Source organism: Cimex lectularius, unplaced genomic scaffold, assembly GCF_000648675.2.
Source record: "Cimex lectularius strain Harlan isolate CLEC.00 unplaced genomic scaffold, Clec_2.1 scaffold20, whole genome shotgun sequence".
Taxonomy (NCBI): Eukaryota; Metazoa; Arthropoda; class Insecta; order Hemiptera; family Cimicidae; genus Cimex; species Cimex lectularius.
The window spans coordinates 1,447,326-1,469,165 of record NW_019392641.1 but is presented as its reverse complement, the minus strand read 5'-3'; the positions used below and the strand labels follow the sequence as shown (position 1 = coordinate 1,469,165).

Here is a 21,840-nt window from a genome sequence, read left to right as displayed (position 1 = left end):
TCTGAATTTTAGGATCATGGAATCGACTGGAGATACCACAACCTTGTACGACTGGAAGTTCCGAAGTTTTAATTGTTCCTGCAAGCAATATTGTGCGTGCATATGTGTGATGAAGAAGAAAAAGAGGGTAAAGAGTATGAGAGAAAGAGAAAAAAGGAGGAAGAGAACGAAGAGAGTAATTAATTTTAACAGTACAAAACCAGGGATCTACCATTATCCCAGGCCGCTCCTAGCTGAGTAGTCTGACCCTGGGAAGGGTTCAGAGCTCTTCATCAGAGATGTAGAGGTTAAAGTTAGTGAGTTGACTTTAGAACGAAAGCCGATCTCTAATGAGATTCGTAGTCAGAGTCAAAATCTGAGTCCGAAAGTCAGATGTAATCACCCAGTCCGGAGTCTGAGTTCTGAGGTGAAAATTATGTTGTACCTCAAAACAATTAGTCATAGACTGTAATTATAAACAGATTTATAAACGGTTGTGTGTGTTTGTGTGCGCGCTGAGGAAGAGAAAGAAGAGAGAAAGAGAGAGATTTCATCAATAGTTTGAAGTGTTTGATAAAATCGGGTTTTACTTTTAAATCATTTATAATAAACTCTGGCACGAAGTGACTGTTTTAAGATTTCCTTCAGAATCCGTGCATTGCGTTCTTAGGCTATAAAAACGCAAACGTGAAAACAGAGAAATGAATAGAATCAAATAAAACTTGACGTCCGGAAGCCCTTCGTGTAGTGTCAAAATGACACGTAAAAAAAAAGGCACGTCACGGCAGCAAAAGTCATATCAATAACTCATCAGTTTATTTGCTTTAGACCAAATATGAGACTATTTCAACCGACCATCTCCCAATTGTTTTTCACGAAATGAATAATTCAACAGCTGTCTGGTTTATTGTAATATGAATGTTGACCACGTGGTGCACACAGTCAAAGTGAACGGAAAAGATATCAAAATTTCATACGAGGGCTAACTGCCACGAGTGTCCTATATTGCCAGACTGGCCACAATAAATTTTAAAAAACACATGGCTATCAAAACAAGTGTAGGTAACAAGTTTCCAGTAGGGAAACATTCAAAATTCCACGTTGAAACAAGATTCAAGATAGCAGTTATAAAATGAATAATGGACGATGAAAAATAACGGTTAGCAAAAGGTAATAATTTTGAATCAAACCAAATAACTGAGCCTATCAGACAGAAGTTATCGTGTAATTTATATCCGACGTTTGTTATTTACGTACGGCATTCTAAATGCCGAGGATTTTTGTCATTCTCCTACTAACAAAGATACAGATACATGCTTTTCTTAATAACCGAGCGTTTAGTCAGCCCAGTGAAGCATACAAACGATAAGGAACGTATCGTTTTATATAAACATCGCCAGGATTTGCAAACAATAGTATTAGTTGTAACGAGGGAACTTCTCGACAATTAATCTAGACGCATATTTAACAGCACTGTACTAGATCATCGTTGTATTGCGCTGTAATGCGCACAAATGTTGACACAAACTGCGTTGGTCGAGGTTGGGATTCTCTGCCCCTTTATTGAAGATAACCGATAAAATATTGAATCTGAATATCCCAGTTTATCCCGTGCCCGGGGAGTCGGGATTTTTATTTCGTGTGAAATTTCCTCTTTCACGATAAATATTTAAAGTCCAGATGGATTCATGTTACGTAAGTAATGTACATTTTATATTTATGTTGGACCAACTAAAATTCCACGGGTTCTGCCGGGATTCTAACCCAATACCGGCGTGATAATACGAGTCGAACGTCCTAACCTTGCCATAATAAGTAATTTAAAAAATTAATTTTTAATTGTGTATGAATGAAATAGATTTTTCATCTTTTCGTACATGTCTTGAATATAGTCTCCAGTAGGATACTTACCATAATCCGACTTTTATTTTGATTCGCTGTAAATCTCCTGTGAATTTTACATGGGATCCTTCTATGTATCTGTACACGTGTTTCAAACCTGGGGGTGTTAATCTACCAAAAATTTAGAATCATTACGACTTTTTGTGGAAAGCTACTAGGCCAAAGTACGGTTCAGGGCCAGAAGTATTCATATCGGCTTCATCCTTGGCACGTATTAGTCTGGCTTGTTACTCTGAGTGCCCGGGAACCCATTTATTTGCTAATGACAACGGCCAAAGATTTCATGCAACTCCAGAAACATTTTGACTTCACCTCGCATTAGGTTCAAATTTTAAGAGCTACCTGAGTGTCAGAGTAGTATTCTAAGAGATATTTTCTCTAAAGTATTTTTAAATCCCTGCCCCAGTGTTCTACTGTTATAATTTTGAACTGAAAACCCATACATATCCAGGTTTCTTGTCAGTCCAGTCTTCGGATTTATTCCTAGGACACTTGCATTTCATGTTTTTGGAGCTGTCAGTGTACCAAAACGAACTGGCCTTCAAGGCCATTCTTGTGACAAGTCTTCCCTTTCTGGAGTGATGTAATTAATTTGTAGCTGTTAAAGTTGACTTTGGCAGTAGAGACATCAGTTAGCATACCTAGTAGTCTGGTTGCAGTCTACTTCTTCCTTAGCTTTAGCTGTTTATTAACATGGCCCAGCTTTTAGGAGTTTATGAGTAGTTGCTTTCGCTTCTCCTCGAATGAGTATGTGTAGCGTTAGAAGGTTTCGTAAATAGTTCCAAAGCTCCGATTGTTCTCATTGCTCCAGTAGTTCTAGGGCTTGTTAGACCGATTAAATTTGATCGCCTTAGCAGTACTTGGTCCAACACAATCGACCTGTGTGTGAAAATTCGTTAAACAACTCGAGTGTATAGCCATAGCTTTTGGTGTTTAATCCCAATATTTTTCTTACCCAAATAATCTGAGCTTCTTGTTTTCGTTTTCTTAGGTGTTGGTTTCGTTACACAAGATATATAACTGTGGAAAATTGAATCTTTAGCCAGTAGTGCACGTAGAATATTAAGGTTCATTAAATTCTCAAATGATTTATCTTATACAATTAAGGAAATAACTAACCAACAAATTACCCAAACGCATCTGACAATCAAAAACAGTAGGGTTAAACGGACTAGGATTTGATCAAATGGCGTAAAGACTATATAAAAAAAAACATCAAAAACAAAATCTTACATTTAGTTAATCCAAAAGAAGATAAGGCTTTCCATCAGTGCATTTTAATGATGTAATATTCTATTATCCAATTAATTTTGTTTACGAGATTTTTCTTTTATTTGCAGACCGAAAAGACAAAATTGAACACAGCAGTAATTGGTAAGAAACTAAATATAGACGGAAAATGGATAACGTCAGTGGGAGCCAACGTCTTTCCAAACAAGGGGACACCGCGAAAAGAGGAAAATCACCTCATAAAGAATTTAAAAAGAAAGGGAGTAAATCTAAGATAAAGGGGTCAAGGTCTAGCGGCTCTCGGCACTCGCCGAAGAGGTCAACCACTGTCATCAGCACCAAGGAGAAGACTCGACCTTTCAAGTACCCCGAGAACTACGGAAAGCGATGCCCCCTCCCGGTTCCCATTTTCCGGGACTTCTCGCACCGTATGGCAGCCATATCCCAGAATTCCAAACCCCGTTCCGCCCCGAAGCCGAAACCCAACCACGTCTACTTGCCGCCGATTTACTGCATCCTGGCCACTCTTCCCAAACTCCCCAAAGATGCTTCTAAATTAGATAAAAGCGATAGCGGGATGTTGACCGCCGACTCCTCGGTCATCTCGTTCAAAAGTGACGTACCTCTATGTGCGCGTCCTGTAAGAAGGAAACCGCCAGCCGAAAAGGCCAAATAAAGATAATTTTCGTCTTTTGCAGTCTGTTATTTTTGAAGAATAAAATCACCTATTTCCTTTAAAAATGTATTCATTTATTAATTTAACAATCGCAAAGACCTATAAAAATTCCCCTTCTTCTTATCGTCCTATTAGTTTGTTACTCGGTGCTACTAAATTATTCGACAAATCAATTAACAAAAAAATTGCTACTTCAATCAACATCTTACCAGACCATAAATTTGGCTTTCGAATCCACCATTCCTCCACTCATCAACTTCACCGGGTTACAGATTTCATTACCTCATGTTTTGAGCAGAAACTGTAAACGATAGGAGTGTTTCTACATGTTTCTCAGGCCTTCGACAAAGTATAAATACAATTAAAATTATTTTTACAGCAGGCCATTATATGATTATATAATCATACCTTAACGAGAGATTTTTCGCAGTATACGAGGGTAAGAATACTTTTGGGATGGAAGTAGTGCTTGCAGGTGTGTTACACGGGTCAATGCTCGCTCCTTTGCTGTACACAATTTTTAGTTCTGCTATTCCCACAAATGAGAAAGCACTTACCGCCATATACGCAGTAGACTCCGCCATATTAACAAGTCATCCCTCTTCTACACAAGCCTCACATATTTTACAAAACCACATATCAACAATTGAAAAATAGAGCAATCTTTGGAAAATAAGGTTTAACCCCTCAAAGTCAGAACATATCACCTTCACACTCCGTCGTTAGATTTGTCCTAGTAGATACTTACACAATGAACCTGTTCCTCAATCGACAAAGTTAACTATTTTGATAGAAGACTAACTTGGAATCCACACACGATTAAAAAACAGACACTCAACAAATGATTTAAAATGCTTTATTAGCTACTCGACCGACAATCAAAATTACCATTCAATTAATTGAGGTTTTTAGTTGAGATAAAAAAGTCAGTGTCTCGAGCGGAATTCGAACCCACGACCTTCGGCTTGATACGACGCTACTCTACCACTTGATCTATCGTGATCCATCCACTCGGGCACTAACTTCCCATCTCAACTCCACCTTTTGAATTTTTTTGAGATGGGAAGTTAGTGCCCGAGTGGATCGAGGAGAGTAACAGCGTATCAAGCCGAAGGTCGTGGGTTCGAATCCCGCTCGCGACACTGACTTTTTTATCTCAACTAGAAACCTTAATTAATTGAATGATATTAATTGGTCAAGCGGACCACGAAAATTAGTGAATTACCAAATATCAAAACTTTCGATATACATATACCAACTCAAACCTGTTAGTATGTAAGGGTAGCTTATGTATAGCATGTAGCTTATGGATCGGCCACCTATTCCAATATTCAAAGATAACAGTTACAGTTTATAAGATTATTTGAAATCCAAAATTTTCAGACTTATTTTTTTCCTCGTTTTACGTAAACAATAACACACTTCACAGAGATCTTCACATGACAAATGTTTTTTCATCCATCAAAATATATTATAGATGTTTTCATAGTAAATTACAAAATCACACACACAGAAATACGATTATTCCATTCCCTAGCGCGTAAACGTCTTAAAAGAATATGGATAAAAGACCTCTTAAATTATTAATATCATTTTATTAACCCACAGCGGCTGCCAATGGATAGCTTTTTCTACAACGCCTGTAATGCCATAAACATAAATTGAAATCCAATCTGCTGGTTATATATAATACATGTTCAGTTGTAGAAACAAATAAATAAAGTATTTAAAAAAACAGTCGCAAAGAGCAATTTGATTATCCCAGTAGACTTAGCTTATAAGCGGAATCACCTCGACAATTTACAAAAAAAAAAGAAAAGAGGCAGGAAGGGAGGAAAAATGAAGTGGAAATATATTTATTAAATCTAACAGGGTCGTGAGTCAGAGAACCAATAACGGTGTGATTTGCATTCCTGTCAGGATCAGGTGACCACTGGTTTTTCACTCAGCGGAGAAAAATACTCTGTAATACAGCCCCAGTTTTATCCTACCTGGATTTTCATAACGCGAGCGAAAATCCCACCTTAAAAAAACCTTTTTTTTCATTTGACAAAGTTCCAAATGATTTTCGAAGTGACAGTCTTCGTTTATTTCGCAATTTAAATTAAAATACGACGTTCAGTTTTACCAACACAGAGAATACATTATCCTTACAACCTCCACCCTTAACACAGCAAAAAATATTTTTAGTGGTTATATATTTCAACTATTTATTATTTTAAGCCTGGAGCCAACAATGCTAACATTTTGCTATAGTATTTCTCTAATAAGTAATAACGGTTGTTGCTGTTTGTTTTGTATAAAGTATTATGTCGTTTCTACTCGTACTAGTTGTCCTTTTTAAGGCGAAAACGAGCTAGCCAATTTGTTTCAACCGACCTACTGGGGTGAATTCTATTGGAAAAAAGCTTACTGTTTTATGTAGAGATTAGTGACCGTTAATCGATAGTTATTCAGATATCGTGAGATGCGGTCGGGTGTGATGTAGGTTTCAGAAAAACATTTTCTTTATCGTGCCAACGTTTCGATCNGAAGATGATCTCAATAAAAGATCGAAACGTTGGCACGATAAAGAAAATGTTTTTCTGAAACCTACATCACACCCGACCGCATCTCACGATATCTGAATAACTTACTGTTTTATTTAATTTCCATCGAATCTCCTGTTTTACGTTATTTCAGTGATGTACAAAAGCCTTGAAAAATTCTATCATTTTAAGAATGTTTTTACAACATTTTGTTGGGTGAACATCAAATTTTCCTTTGAGTTTCTCATTGATTAATATATGAAAAAAATACTTATATATTACAATAATTACAACGTGCTTTACAACACCATAGTTAAGCCGATATGGACTTACGGATTGGAAGTGAGAAGTTTAGTCAAACATTCCAACATCCTCAGCATTCGAACTGCCCAATTTTTAATCCGACGACAAATCCTTGATGCTCCATTTTATGTATCGAACCTAACTACATACACAGACATAAAATCTTCGGTCAAGATGAAATCCGTTCCCGTTACCACAAATTTCACAAAACCCTGCAAACCAGCGTAAATCAGGATATCGAAATCTTGCATCCCGATTAATTCAATAGAACACTCCTCGCCATCTGAAGAGACGATGGCCGCGAGGTCTCCTACAAAACAAACTGTAAAAGTGATAATGACATAAGTATTAATTACACAAACAACATTTTAGCACCATTGGAGGACTACAAATGGGTATTTTGATTTTATATATTGCATTTCCTACCTCATTATTACATGTTACCGAATTGAAGGTAGTTATAATGTACTGCAAATTAAAAAAAAAAACAAATAAAATAGTATATCATTAGGTAAAAATACATAAATACAGAAACTTAAATATCCTTAATAACCTTAAATATCCACAATCGTCTAAAAGGAACAGGAACAAAAACATGTTATTCTATAATATTTTCCATTATGATTTTGATTTCTGCAACGTATTTGATAATGAATGACATATACGAATGACATATTGACCCCGTTTATCAAGAAAGGAGTCAGAAAGTTTTGTGAGTTATCACACATGATGCACGATGTTACTTGTATCCTAAGGCCGACATTGTATGAAAATGCCACCTGGTCCTTTTCTTTTTCTTCTTGTGAGGGGGGGGGGGGTTTGCCTTGAATAAATCGGGCGCCGGCTGTTTTTCCAGTGGCAGGATCACAATGAGACTAATGGCCTGGTTCTCGAGCCGGCTAATATCTAGGGGCAGAAGACTCCTCCGGGTCGAAGAAAGGATCGATTTGTCAGAAAGAAATCCCGAGTCGTAATTGTGCCGGCCGTATAGAATCTCTCCGGCCCATTATCGCCTCTGGTGAAAAATAATTCTGCCACGTTTTGGGTAGAAAAATAAAATACAACATTAAATTAATAATTAATCGCTCTCATCTTGATCGTACTTTATAACGAGTTTTATCCCCGTGATAAAATATCTTTATGTCTCATCATCACGGCGAAAACGCTATATGCCCAAAATTAATATACTTAAAAATTAAGGGATGTTTGTCATTTTTGCCATGCCTTATCATTAAAATGATGATCGCTGATACAACATGTTTTTATGCCCAAATCGTTCTTACCAGGCACAATAAAAAAATACTATATTATTAACTTGATATAGTTGTATAAATTACAATCCTATATGCGCAATATGGACACGTAGTTACAAAAACATTTCATATTTGAAATGTACATAATAAAATTGATCGTATCCTTGATGACCATTCGTGCAGAACCCATTTGTGATTCCACTCCATCGGGCAATGCCGGATACTTTGTGAAGAAGGTAAAGTCCCAACAACATCACGCCCACATAACTAATACTTCAGTAGCCATACGACATTTTGATGACATGGGCGCACCACCACAAATGGCGTTGGAAAACAGGTCTGTCCAAACTAGCAAAGATGGGCGGCCAAGCATAATCAAAGACAACCAATTTTCAGATTCATAATCACCCAGAGCAAAACAACATCATCCAAGAAACCATTACATAATAGACAAGTTTAAAATTGTTATACTCCATCTTGGAAACTGGTTAACCCTCTAGTTTGTTCAATTCCGCGCTTTACAATTCAAAACATCAAAGATAAGAAGATAAGGATGATCAAAAATAAGTTGAATCTTTTATTATAAAAAAAGTTGTAAGTTCATCGTCACGTAGATTATAGGCAAAATTCTCCAAGAATCATCACCCGACAGACAAATTGAAAATTTTGATATTTCATATAAGTAATCTTCCTGATGGTTTACCTGTTGTTTAGTCGTTTCCGTGTCTGACTGGCCAAAATTAGCCTAGACGGGCCAGGATGATAGAGTACGACCAAATCACAGATTCATCCATCCGCATACCACCGACAAAATCATGAATCATACAAGTAAGTTTAAATGACTTAGAAAATTATGAACAGATGAGTATATGTAGCAACTAACACCGATCATTTACATTATTTACACAACAAAAAATACAAAGAAAACGAACTGACGAGCACAATTAAGTCAGAACAAGTGATGATCAACGTTGTCTAGATACACCCATTTTTAAACATTTTAAAGGAACTCGACTAAAGTTAATAAACTAATCACTGAAGATGGCGAGATACGAAACGAGCGTGCAGACCTGAGTAGCAAGCTTAGTCTGACCAGGATAATCGGAGACGACTTTGCAGGTTCACCACTATGTTCACCTAAAACCACCTACCACGTTTTATGACTATCTGTATATCTTGTAATTTATGTATTAATTCCTGCTAAACAGTAGGACTTTTCAAAAGTACCGTTATGTGACTTGATAGAAATCTATAGATTGGAAGTTAATCTAACTTAACCATAGTAGATTAGAAGTTAACCATAGTCACTTGTTGAGTAACCATTTGTCTAATTTGTAAAATTGTAAATTGCAATCTTTATGTTTGTTGCTACTGCTCGTTATTATTGTATAAGTTTTGTTTGTATTTAAGTATGTGTTTATTTAAAAAATAAAATAAAAATGTAATTCGTATGATATAGGAGGGCCAAACTTTGTTTGATAGTTACCTATCATTGTGGTCTGCCAATCCTCGCTGATTTTTGTTGGTTCTAACACGTTTCCCCTTTTCTCCGTCTCCATGTATGAGCAATAATTGTGAAAAAATATCCAATTACCCGAACACTGTCAGGGACAAGGGGTCAAACCACAAACGTACAAATTTGTATAAATTCACAATTGGAAAATTTCCTGTTCTACAAATCGTGAAAAGACATACAAAAAAGAACTCTTCGATTACATTCAACATCATCAAATACTTCAAAGAATACCCTTTACAATCATTTTTTCATATTATTTTCAATTAAAATTCAATGGGCTCTGCCGTGATTCGAGCCCAGGCAATTACTGGTCGGCGCCCTGCTACTGGGCCACCGGGGTCCCTTTGAAATAATATTTGAAAAAGTGGCCCAAATATGCATTTCTTATGTGAAGTATTGTGTCCAGTTGGTTCCACCATTAAGACTGACTCACCACCTCTGTTTTTTTTCACCTGCATCTTTCTAAGGCATGCGATACGGAGCTCTCCAAGAATGTGGATGATGTTTTCCAAGACATTAAGATTGCGCGCGTAAATAAGCTAGATTCCATAGACAATTATTTTCGAACTGTTTATATCATAGAGAATGATAATTTTTATAGTTTTACATTAACAAAGAAATTCGTGCGGCAATTTGTTACGAAGACTTTTCAGGACTTCTGCGTCAGCAGTCAATAGGTCGCCGAAGGATAAAAGAGATAAGGATCATTCACCATTTTAAACACCAAATAAGCAAAATATGTTCTTTGTAATTTACTAATATTTGTTCTTAATATGTTCAACTTTTAGTACTGATGTAAGGTTTTCTCCTATAACGTTTCAACATTCTAGGGATAATAAAATGTGTGCATGTCTTTTTAGAAAATTGGAATCAATTGTGTAAAACAAAAGGCCACTGGTTAATGGTTTTATATATGGCTTGGTTCATGGAGTGGCGTTCTACTTCAAACGACTCCATTGAAAAGGCGAAAGTATTAAAATTGAAATAAAAACTTTCCCGCAGGAACTGCATGAAAGAGAAGGCAAATATAATTAGCACTGAATAAACATAAGGAAGTGGGGGTAAAATGGTGGCTGTTCAATCACAGTACCAAGGAGTTTAATAAGTATTTTAATTACTTAAAGGGTAAGGAAAACTTTCATGGGGGCGACTGCGGGGAGGGAAAATGATTCCGTAGGGTGAATGCCGCCGGGAGGAGACGACGGCGCGGGCGTAACCCATGGAAATTGCACGGGCCCGGTTACGTAAATGTACCACCACCAATTAACATACGGCGAACACCTGGGCCGTTAATAAAATAAAATTACGCCCTTTTCCAGCCCGGTTTACGCGAAAATGAAAACATTCGTCCGACGGAGTGGTTTAATGCCGACCCAGCTTATCTGCATCCCCGCCGGCGGAACAGTCTGGTTGGGCAAACAACCCGGACCCCGGTTTCAGCCCGTTTTTATCTATTTAGCAATATACATTTGAATATATTATCTTTACACATTGATTTGGATTATTTCCCATAAATTTTTACAAAAAAAATCTCCTCGTTAAAAATATAAATCTACCTATTGGAAAGTTCCCTTATACATTGTAGATACGTTATTACACTACTATTAAATCTTATTTTTTAATATTATCATAAAGCCAATCTACAATTTGTTTCAAACGATCATTTTTTGACTTTAATAAAAACTGATTTATATTGGTTTTCTCTTCTAAAAAAAACTTTATGATCATAACATTATTCGACAAAATGAAAATAATATTGGCATACTCTTTTTTCTCATTACTTTGCAATGAAGAAACATTGAAATCTTAAATTTTTTATGCCATTATGTTATTGATTAATTAAAATCTCATAAATTATTTCTATGGATTGTTTGTCAGTCTTAAAGTTTAAAGTTAGCGAGATCTTGCTCACGAAATCAAACAGTTCTTTTGGTCTGTTGTTGCCCATATTTCTTTTTTTTTATTCTAAATATGTAAAGATTTAAGTAATTTGCTTATCGAAGGGCAAAAATAGTAATTTTAAAGCGAAAACAGACTATCTAATATTGTTAAATAATGATTATTTGGAGATCGTGAGATGCGGTCTGGTGTGACGTAGGTTTTAGAAAAACATTTTCTTTATTGTGCCAACGTTTCGTCGTTAATGAGATCATCTTCACGTCCTGGGATTTTGAAACATTGTTTCAATTTTACAAATACATGTAGGATGTGGAAAAAAACGAATTTATACAATGCTAGAAATTTTAGGCTTAATCATAGTACCTGTACTCACTCAAAGTATTTGTTTTCTGAGTAGATGTGTCATTATTTTGTGTCTTGAAAGGATAATCAGGCTGAACAATTGCCCATTTTTTCCCTTTCACTTCAAAGAAGCCGACTTATATAAAAATGACTTTCTATCCAAACTTCCTTCCCCACTCCTTCAAAATCCAACGTATATATACATAAAACATCAATATCTCACTAGCACTCTTAACACGTCTCAGAAGAATGACACATCTACACGGAAAACAAACACTTTGAGAAAGTACAAATACTTTGAATGAGTCTAAATTTTCTAGCATTGTATAAATTCATTTGTTTCACATCCTACATGTATTTGTAAAATTTAAACAATATTTATAAATCCCAGGCCCTGAAGAGGATCTCAATAAAGATCGAAACGTTGGCACAATAAAGAAAATGATTTTCTAAAACCTACGTCACACCAGACCGCATCACAAGATCTCCAAATATAATTATAATTAATTTTTAAGTAAGGTATTGGTTGAGATAAAAAAGTCAGTGTCACGGGTGGGATTCGAACCCATGACCTTCGGCTAAATACGCCGCTCCTCTACCACTTGAGCTATCGTGACTTCGATCCACTCGGACACCAACTTCCCATCTCAATCCACCTTTCGAATTTTTTTGCCATTTTTCAATACTTCACTAAAGTTCTCCATGGCCACATTATTTGTCGCCGAGAATCAAATAGATTACACGATATTTGAAAAATGGCGAAAAGCAGGGAATATTCAAAACGTCCGGTCGAATATTTTTAAACATCACAGGTTGTTAATTTTTTTGACTTCATTTGTTTGTATGTACAACTGTATATGTATTATATACAACCAGCAGATTGGATTTCAATTTATGTTTATGGCATTACAGGCGTTGTAGAGAAAGCTATCCATTGGCAGCAGCTGTGGATTAATAAAATGATATTAATAATTTAAGAGGTCGCTTATCCATATTCTTTCAGACGTTTACGTGGTAATTGTGGGGATTGGAATAATAGTATTTGTGTGTGTGTCATTTTGTAATTTACTATGAAAACGTCTGTACTATGTTTTGATGGATGAAAAAACTGTTGGCATGTGAAGATCTCTGTGAAGTGGGTTATTGTTTACATTGAAGGGGGCAGAAACAATTATTAGTGTTAAAATTTTGGACTTAAAACTTTGTAATCTTTGAATATTGGAATATTTGGCATAAGCTTGGCACTCGTACATCGAAACAGGTTTGAGAAGGTATGAGTACGTCGAAAGTTTTGATTTTAATCGTAATTTTGATTGTCGGTCGAGTAGCTAATAAACATTTTAAATAATTTGTTGAGTTTCTGTTTTTTTTAATCGTGTGTGGTTTCCAAGTTAGTCTTCTATCAAATGTAAGTCCTAAATAGTTTACTTTGTCGGATCGAGGAACAGGTTCATTGTGTAAGTATCTACTAGGACAAATCTAACGACGGAGTGTGAAGGTGATATGTTGTGACTTTGAGGGGTTAAACCTTATTTTCCAAAGATTGCTCTATTTTTCAATTGTTGATATGTGGTTTTGTAAAATATGTGAGGCTTGTGTAGAAGAGGGATGACTTGTTAATATGGCGGAGTCTACTGCGTATATGGCGGTAAGTGCTTTCTCATTTGTGGGAATAGCAGAAGTAAAAATTGTGTACAACAGCGGAGCGAGTATTGGCCCTTGTGGCACACCTGCAAGCATTTCTTCCATCCCAAAAGTATCCGTACCCTCGTTTACTGCGAAAAATCTCTCGTTAAGGTATGATTATATAATCACATAATAGGCCTGCAGTAAAAATAATTTTAAATAATTTTTTTATTAAAATTAAATTGTTAAATAATTAAATGAAATTTATAAATATATCTGTTTTGTTTTTGTTTATTCGAATATACTTGCGGTCAATTCAGCGAGACTCGAATACCCACGCTCGTTAAGAGAAATTTAAGAGCCCGCATTTCCGTTTGTGATTTGCTTTCCCAACAACATATGAAACATATGAAATACGTATTCCGTAAAACGACTAAGTTCGACAGAGATCATGAAAGATGGTTAACCTCATTAACCACATCTAAAGGCCAAGTTAATCATAACATCATGTTTCGAATTTGGTCTGACTTGGTGGAAATCAACGGTATCGTTTTTCATACTGGTACAATTCCTATTATAAAGTAATAGTAAATATTATTGATACAAGGAGCTAATATAGCAAAATGTATTCATTGACCTTGCTCGGAGCAAAATTATTTGGACAAGAAACATCAATTAATAAGAAAGGTGTAAAATTATATTTTTGGAATATTGTTTAATTTTAATCCTTAGTTTTAAACCTATGTTAAATATAATTAACTTGTTACTAATTTACATTAAAAAAAATTTTTTTAGTTTAATGACTAAAATAAACTAGATAATAGATTATTTACTAGGCTTATTGAATTTTTTAGTATTCAATTTACGATCCAAAAAAGAACTGTATGTTTCTTTATTGTGCAACAAATTTCACACAAGAAACTCAAATTACCACCAATAAATTTATAGATAAATTGTCTCATCATCTTCAACTTTATTAATCTAGCAAAAATCTCTGACTACATAACTTAATTTAAAATAAAATCCGGTTGGTTCCTACTCATTGCGGGAAGCCACTTAAGTTTGTAAAAAATCATGCCCGATGCTCATTTTATACAGCAGTCTGAGTGGAAGGAAGGACTACAGAACACGATAGTCTATGTTGGGTATGCTACGTTGTCAAATGCCTCCATAAATAGTCCTAGTCCAGGTCTGGGGCTGAGCAATACTCCATGTTGTCTAAAGCCAAGGATATCGCATCGACTACTCGAAAGCCATGATTAAATGAATGAAGACAAATTGATAGGCAGGGATTAAGTGTTGAGAGTCTCATATGAAAATAAATGTTTTAAGAAAAACTTGTTAACGATTTTGGATTAAATAAAAAGGAATTACGTCTATAAGGGGATGGTTTGTGTTGGTAGGTCACTGGAGGGTTTGTCGGGTTATGATATTTGGATTATTGAGATAGTTTCCACTGGATGGTAAAATAAGTTGTGGGAACGAATTGAATCTAATCAAAAATGTTTGTAAGTTAGTTAATAAGTAATTAAGTAAGGCAACAGTTATGTTTTATCTAAATATTCTCTATGATGTCTAACTAGTTTTTCAAAAAATGTAAACACTATAATATTTTTATCGTCTCTCCTTGCGATCTAAGTATATTTTTTTTACTTGAAACTTATTCTATCTGATAACGCCCAGCAAGCTCAGACGTTATAGCGAAGCAAGTACATTGTCGAAAGAGTAAATGCCTCGAGGGGGAAACTGGAGAAACTTTTCTCCTTGCGGTGGACCTTTTTGATTTTTTCGTGAAGTAATCCCTCGTGGGAAAAATGGTTTCTCGGCCAACCAGATTTTTGATCAAAAACTTCCAAGTTAATACAACTGACCTGTAAGTAGGGTGATCAGCAGTAAATAGAGGAAGTCGGGACGGTTCCTCATCTCAACATGGCCGTCGCTACTGCGTCTCCACCCTCCCCCATCACCACCTGTAACAATAAGAATAATAAACTATTATTATTTTATATAACTGTATATAGTGTTTATAGTTTTTCCGATGTATAATGCGAGAATCTAACCAGCTACTAATCAATTGGAATTTATGTTCCGTGAGACGGGTTATTGTTTGTACCAACGTTGTTTAACTTATTGAACTTACAATTTATAACATTATTAAAGAAAGGTATTTATGAAATGTTAGGCAAACTTGGCGCTATGAAGGAACGCGAATGCATGAATACCACCGACGAGAGGTAACATGCCACCGAAATTCCTGAAACTTTAATTAATAGGAAACGTTGTGAATAAAATATACGATTTTCATCAGAGAACCCAGTCTTTAATAAAAGGTGGTTCCAAATTATTCTCTTTAATATTTTCTGTTTTAAATAACTATCAAGAAAAAGGCGTTGCAAGAATAAAATGTAAATGACAAAAAAAAACCTCTTTGTCTTTCTAAAATACGACTTCTTTAATCACAGGAAGGGCAAATATTTAAATAGGCGGACTGATTTTCTTAAGAAGGCGAAAATGAATAATAAATTTCAAAGTGGTGAAGAGGGCAGAAGAAAAAGGACGGGGAAATGGGGCAAATCGAAAGATAATCAAACATCTTTTCTGGTCGGACAATTATCCTTTGTATGAGGTGGGTAACGATCCGAATCCTTTTTCCCCCATCCTCCGGTTCCCACCCTGAAACCTTCAAAAATTCACAATTCTGTCCTTGTCCACCCTTCGGCCGATCAATGAGATTAGCACGATTGTATTCACTCCAGGACACTATTCCTCGCCCTATATCAATACTATGAGCATTACAGTTTATATATTTTTTGAGTTGCCTGTCTTAAAATGTTCAAATCTCTTCTTTCTTCTTCAAGTCTCAAAGACCATTTTTGTTTACTTTTACTAATAAAAGATTTAAATGCGTGTACGAGGGTACATAAAAAATAAAACCGTAATGTGGAGCTTTCCTTCCGGAAATCAAGAAAAGAGGAAACAGTTCTTACGCAGTTGAAAATAGGACAGAGTAGTCTCACTCGTGAATATTTTACTCGTCATTACCCCCACCAAATTGTACAAGATATCGTGTTCTAGAAAAAGGTCAATGAAACACGCAGAAGATAGAAAGCATTTAAGAAATAAATAAGGGGTTTGAGGATGGTATGGGTGTCAAGTGTGCACATCGGCAAGGTGTGAGGGCCAGAACCGAACCCTGAGGAAGACCAGCATAACATTGCCTTCAATGACTCGTTAAAAACGTATAGCTGTGAACCTGAAATAGTAGGCAGGAGAAGGAACAGCTTGCCAGGGCGACAAACAATCAAAAGCTAGTCTTAGGTAAAGAACGGTACGAGGATTGTACTACTTTAACTTATAAAGGATGAGGTACAGTCAAATGCACGATGGCGCTGTTGGGCAGCTGACTGACATTTACGAAAACCAAATTGATGGTCTGGAATTTATTTTGAAAATTTAGAACTGAAAAAACTTTATATGTAGTTTTTTCAAGAGATAGGGAAGAAATTTGTGCGAAGAATTGAATAGATATGCAATGAATTAAGGATATGGTGGTCTTTTTGTCAACGCGTTGGAGGATTTGAATGTAAGATTATTCTTGAAATCCATATTAATCTGGCTGCATATTTTATAATTTTTTTCTTTGATACAAACATTTTTATTATGATAAAGTTGATATTGCCTTAAAAAAAGTCCGACCAGAAATAAGTTTTGAAAGAATCTTTCTTCAAATCTAAGAAACTTTTAATCGACTATACGATACGTGAGAGTGGCAGTTTGAGGATTACGTTAAGTAAATTTGGTATATCCTAGTGCTTTCTTGTTGGTTTTCTTAAGATGTCTATTTCACGTTAATCTTTAATCAAAAGCTACCCCTAAAGAATGCATTATTTATTGATTTTTAACGGTTAAAACGTATTTTAACTTCCAGATTTAGCTTCTTTTTCTATTAAAAAAAAATATGGTAAAAGATGGTCTACCAACAATGACCATAAAATCTTGATAATACTTTACATGCGGGGAAGCAACTGTATTGCAAGTTTTTTATTCCCATGTTCTAGTTTTATTTGTAACTTTTTATAGTTTTTATCCATTAAAATTGTTTTGGCTTAATGGTACAACACTTTGTTTCAAAGAGTTAATAAAAGATGATGATCATAAAGTAATATTTAATAAAGTAGCATTAATTTAATGCTAGTAGTATAATTTTATATATACAGCCAATTGGAAAAGATTTGATTAAAATGGCAAACGAAAGATATTTTTTTAATAACAGCTATATTCAAATTTTAGGCTAAATAATGGCATTTAATCTTATTGCATTTTACAGCGAAATCGTTGAAAATTTCTGTGACTTCGGACTTTAAAAAACATGGTCAGATAATTTTGACAAACATTCTTCTCAATGGTTCATAACTTTTTTTTCTATTGGCGACCAATCACGAAAACCAAAACGTTTTCATTTCATGAAGAAACCCCCCCCCCTTCCCGACGAACAACAATCACTTTCAGGTAGCCCGGGACCTCATGAAGACTTTTATAAACAGCGTTTCGGACTCAAAGACCGGCTTTGTTGTCTTGTGAAAAAGGAAATAAATAAAGTTCCTTCAAGAGAACGCCCAAAAAAGAAAACGGAAAAAGTCGAAACGACAAAAGGAAATCTTATTTGTTGGGGAGAGGAGAAAATTTAATAGAGCGTTTGTAGTCTTCAAACCTAATCGGTTTAGTTTTTTTTTAAGATTTATCCATTTCTGAAGTCTCACTAAAAATATATAACTCAGTATTATAATTGTTTAGTTCGTATTTATGTTTTATATAAAATTTATGTAAAATTTGTGTGCTGTACCGAATTTAATTGAGGCAAAAGAAGTTTCAATCTATTAAATATTTTATTTTGACCTCTGATTTTCATTATTTTGGTTATTAACATTTTAATTGGTTGTGTGCAGGCCAATTTTGATATAGAAAATGAGATATTAATAAATAAAAATCATACCGAGTTCATAATAGTAGAGTAAAAGTTTCTTAGGTTTGAAAAAACATTCTTTTGAAAGTTATTTCTAGTCGGACTTTTTTTATGGCAAGATCAACTTTATTATAATAAACAAAGTTTATAACAAAGGAAAAATGATGAAGTATTCAAGACAGATTAATATGGATTACAAGAATAATCTTACATTAAAATCCTCCAACGCGTTATCAAAAAGAACATAATATCCCTTGGTTCATTGCATAGCTATTATAATTTGGGTGATGATTATTAAAATTTTAATTTTGAATGATAACAAAAAAGAAGGATGAAAACGCGTTTAGCTCTAATTCGGGTCTGATGGCTTAAATTACTAGAATACAAACCACCTTTAATTTTTTTATTTTATTTATTCATCCATGTATGACAAAATGCACATGAAAGTAAAACACCCAACAGATTACTTAATTTCAATGAGGTTGCTGATAAATAAATGTAATTTGTAATACTCACATGGCCTCCTAAATTAATGAATCACTGAATGTAAGAAGATAGAAAAAGTGAGATATTAACTGTTATTCAATTATATTGGTTTAGCAATCGTCTAACGTCATTTAAATACTGAGTTACATAAATTTACTGTGATAAGTCGGAAAAAATCAAAATAGTTTATGTGAGACAAGTCAGATTTGTCCATCTCTATGTTCATGCAATAGCCATTTTTATTTTTCATGTTTAATTTCTATTAGTAGAAAAGAACAGCGTTCTAAGGACCGTTTTATGTATATATATGCCTGACAATTCACGTTTCATTCTGACTTTAAAAAACAGAAGGAAAATACATATTTTCCAGAGGAAAGAAAAATCAGCAGATGGAATGGTATGCATTGTAAAATGAAGGTTCGTCTTATTCGGCTGACGTCCAATTCAATTCCAGCCCTGAGCCACAGCGAGGATGTCAGGGGTAGAAGCATTGGAATCTATTCTACATTCAGATAGGTCAGCCTGAAGATCCAAACGGCGGAATCCATCTTTAATAAATAAAAGGGAGAAAAATTGACCCCACGAGTGACATGCGTCCTTTCCTTTTATTAATATGACACGCTCACCGTGGCGACGACCCTTCAGAAAAGGCTGTCAATAACCGCCTACGTATAAACAAAATATTGCTTTTTGGCCAGACCTCAAAAAACATTTTCCGTCGAATTATTTTCAAACTAAGCTTTTATTTTGAGAGATATTAGGTAAGAAGAGGTTTTCAAATAAGAAAAATATTTATGGCCAATTAAAGAAATGCAATCTGTTTCAATTTGCATTTGTTTATGTAACGGTTTTTTTGCGTTATTCTTTGCGAGATTTAATGAGATTTACCTTTCTAAAAAATTTATTATAGGGTATTTATTTTACATTTTATTTTAGGCCATCGATGGCCGCAAAGGTTAAGGTGTCATGTCGACTCATGATGGTAAAGCAATGGTCCTAGTGTCCCAACAAATTTACGAATAGGGTTCATTTTTTTTTTTCAAAAACAAACTGCTGTTACAAACCTCCGTTAAAAAAAGTTGATATTATTTTCTCAATAGTCGATGTTTATATGCTGATGCTGGGTGTTGGTCTGCGAGTCGGCGGTTGAAGTTCCAGGAGTAGTTCAACAAGCCCGCGAGTGTAGAGACCCAACAGTGACCCAATGCCGCGGTTCAGCATGTTACATAAAAAGACAAAAATTGTCACCATGTTTTTTTTTAGTATATACTTACTATCAANTTATTTATTTACTTACTGAATATTTTGTAAGAAAAATAGAAGATGTAGCTAAATAAAATAAATTGCATAAAAATTTTGATTGAGTAAAATTATTTTATCAAAAATGTTGCTATAGAAACTTGAAAAAAAAAGAAAATATTCATTTTAGTACGGAGTGTTTCCTTCCTGCTTTCTATGCAGTCAGAAGACCTTAAACAAAATCTTGACTCATCCAAAAACAAAATTTTAGTCAGATCTTGCTCAGACCAATAACGTGACTTCTTGCGAAACTAAACCGACTGTTCTTTGCCTTGCCGGAAGTGGCAGTCCTGTTGGCACGTAATACCCGTTATCAAAGTCTTCGCCTTATAGTGCGTAAACTGATATTAACATTTCTAACCTGCTAAAGACATTGCTTCATCTGAACAGAGGTAGAATGTCGATTACGGAGTGACATTCAAAACAATAAAACGATCATCTCTCTGAGATATGGCACGACGGCGATCTGATCCATGTCTTCTTGAGTAATCTCCAGTGTCTTGGAAGCGATGGAAGGCCCTTCAGACAGTATTTATCGGAATTTTAAGTATCTGACCACATATGGTCGACTTCTCCCATCGTCCAACAATGATGTGATTCTAGCCGAATCTTATCACTTGGTTGTTTACTGGTGATGTTGCTTTACTCTCTTGACCAGATATTGGGATGTAAGACCGATGTAAGTTGCCGGATTTAAACAGTTGATCTTGTAGATTAGGTCAGATTTATTTGTTATTGGTGTGGGATCTTTAATTTTGGAAAAAATTGTTTGAATTGTTTTATAATTCTTGAAAGCTATTTTGAAGTTATCGGACAAGAGACATCCTTCCCCACTCCTTCAAAATCCAACGTATATAAACACAAAATAGCAAAATCTCACTGGCACTCTCGACACGACACGCAAGAATGACACAATTACACAGAAGACAAACACTTTGAGTGAGTAGAAATACTTTGATTGAATATATAAAATATATTTTGCATTGTATAAATTCACTTTTCCACATCCAAAATGTAATTGTAATATGTAAACAACGTTTGTAAATCCCAGGCCCTGAAGATGATCTCAATAAAGATCGAAACGTTGGCACGATAAAGAAAATCTTTTTCTGAAACCTACATCACACCAGACCGCATCTCACGATTTCTAAATAAATATCGATTAACGGTCACTAATCACCACACACTTCTGAAAATTTTTGCCTTACAGAGCGTAAACTGATATTAACATTTGTAACTTGTTGAAGTTGTTGCTTGATCTCATCAGCAGTAGAATGTCGATTACGGAGTGACATTCAAAACAATAAAAACTCTCTGAGATGTGATACGATGGATGTTAAACACCCTGGCCACATACGCTTGACTTCTTCTATCTTCCAACAATGTTTAATTCTAGCAGAAACATATCACTTAAAACCATCATTCAAACAAATTGGAAACTTAAAAATGGTCCAACTTTAAAAAAATCAAACCACCGGAACGTTAGAAAGAAGATTTAAAATTCAACAAAGAACAGGTTGTCTATTCAAAGATTTATATACAAAATCTAATTATAAACTCAAGTGGGAGATTTTATCTGTTTTATTATCTCTATTCCCTTAAAACGGACCAAAGCTGTAAGATAGTCAATGGAGTATTGTCTAAGAGATAATTAAAAATACTAAGGATGACCACTTTGTTGACTCTCAGTGTAGTTATCCCTTTCTCACACGTTATCAAGTTATATTTTTTTTAAATAAAAATCATATTTTATAAACATTCTCACAATCATAAAGCGACTTCTAATTTTTGAAGCAGTTTCTAAAAGGACCGGAATATTATTTTTTACGATTGATCTT

General features: G+C 34.9%; 2 protein-coding genes across 3 annotated transcripts in view; one reads left to right on the top strand and one right to left on the bottom strand.

Moving 5' to 3' along the window:
* The window catches only part of LOC106661487 (acetylcholine receptor subunit alpha-like), a 356,838-nt gene that overhangs the window by 264,042 nt on the left and 70,956 nt on the right, over positions 1-21,840 (bottom strand). For both annotated transcript variants that reach the window (XM_024229480.1, XM_014384928.2), the window contains exon 2: positions 15,126-15,224. In XM_024229480.1, coding sequence (XP_024085248.1) covers positions 15,126-15,177 — 52 coding nt within the window. In that variant the 5' untranslated portion in view covers positions 15,178-15,224. The remainder of the gene's footprint in view (positions 1-15,125; positions 15,225-21,840) is intronic.
* On the top strand, positions 876-3,804 carry LOC106661488. Its single transcript, XM_014384929.1, has 2 exons — positions 876-1,149; positions 3,222-3,804. Exon 2 carries the CDS (start codon positions 3,281-3,283, stop codon positions 3,785-3,787), a length of 507 nt encoding a protein of 168 aa, XP_014240415.1. The 5' UTR covers positions 876-1,149; positions 3,222-3,280; the 3' UTR covers positions 3,788-3,804.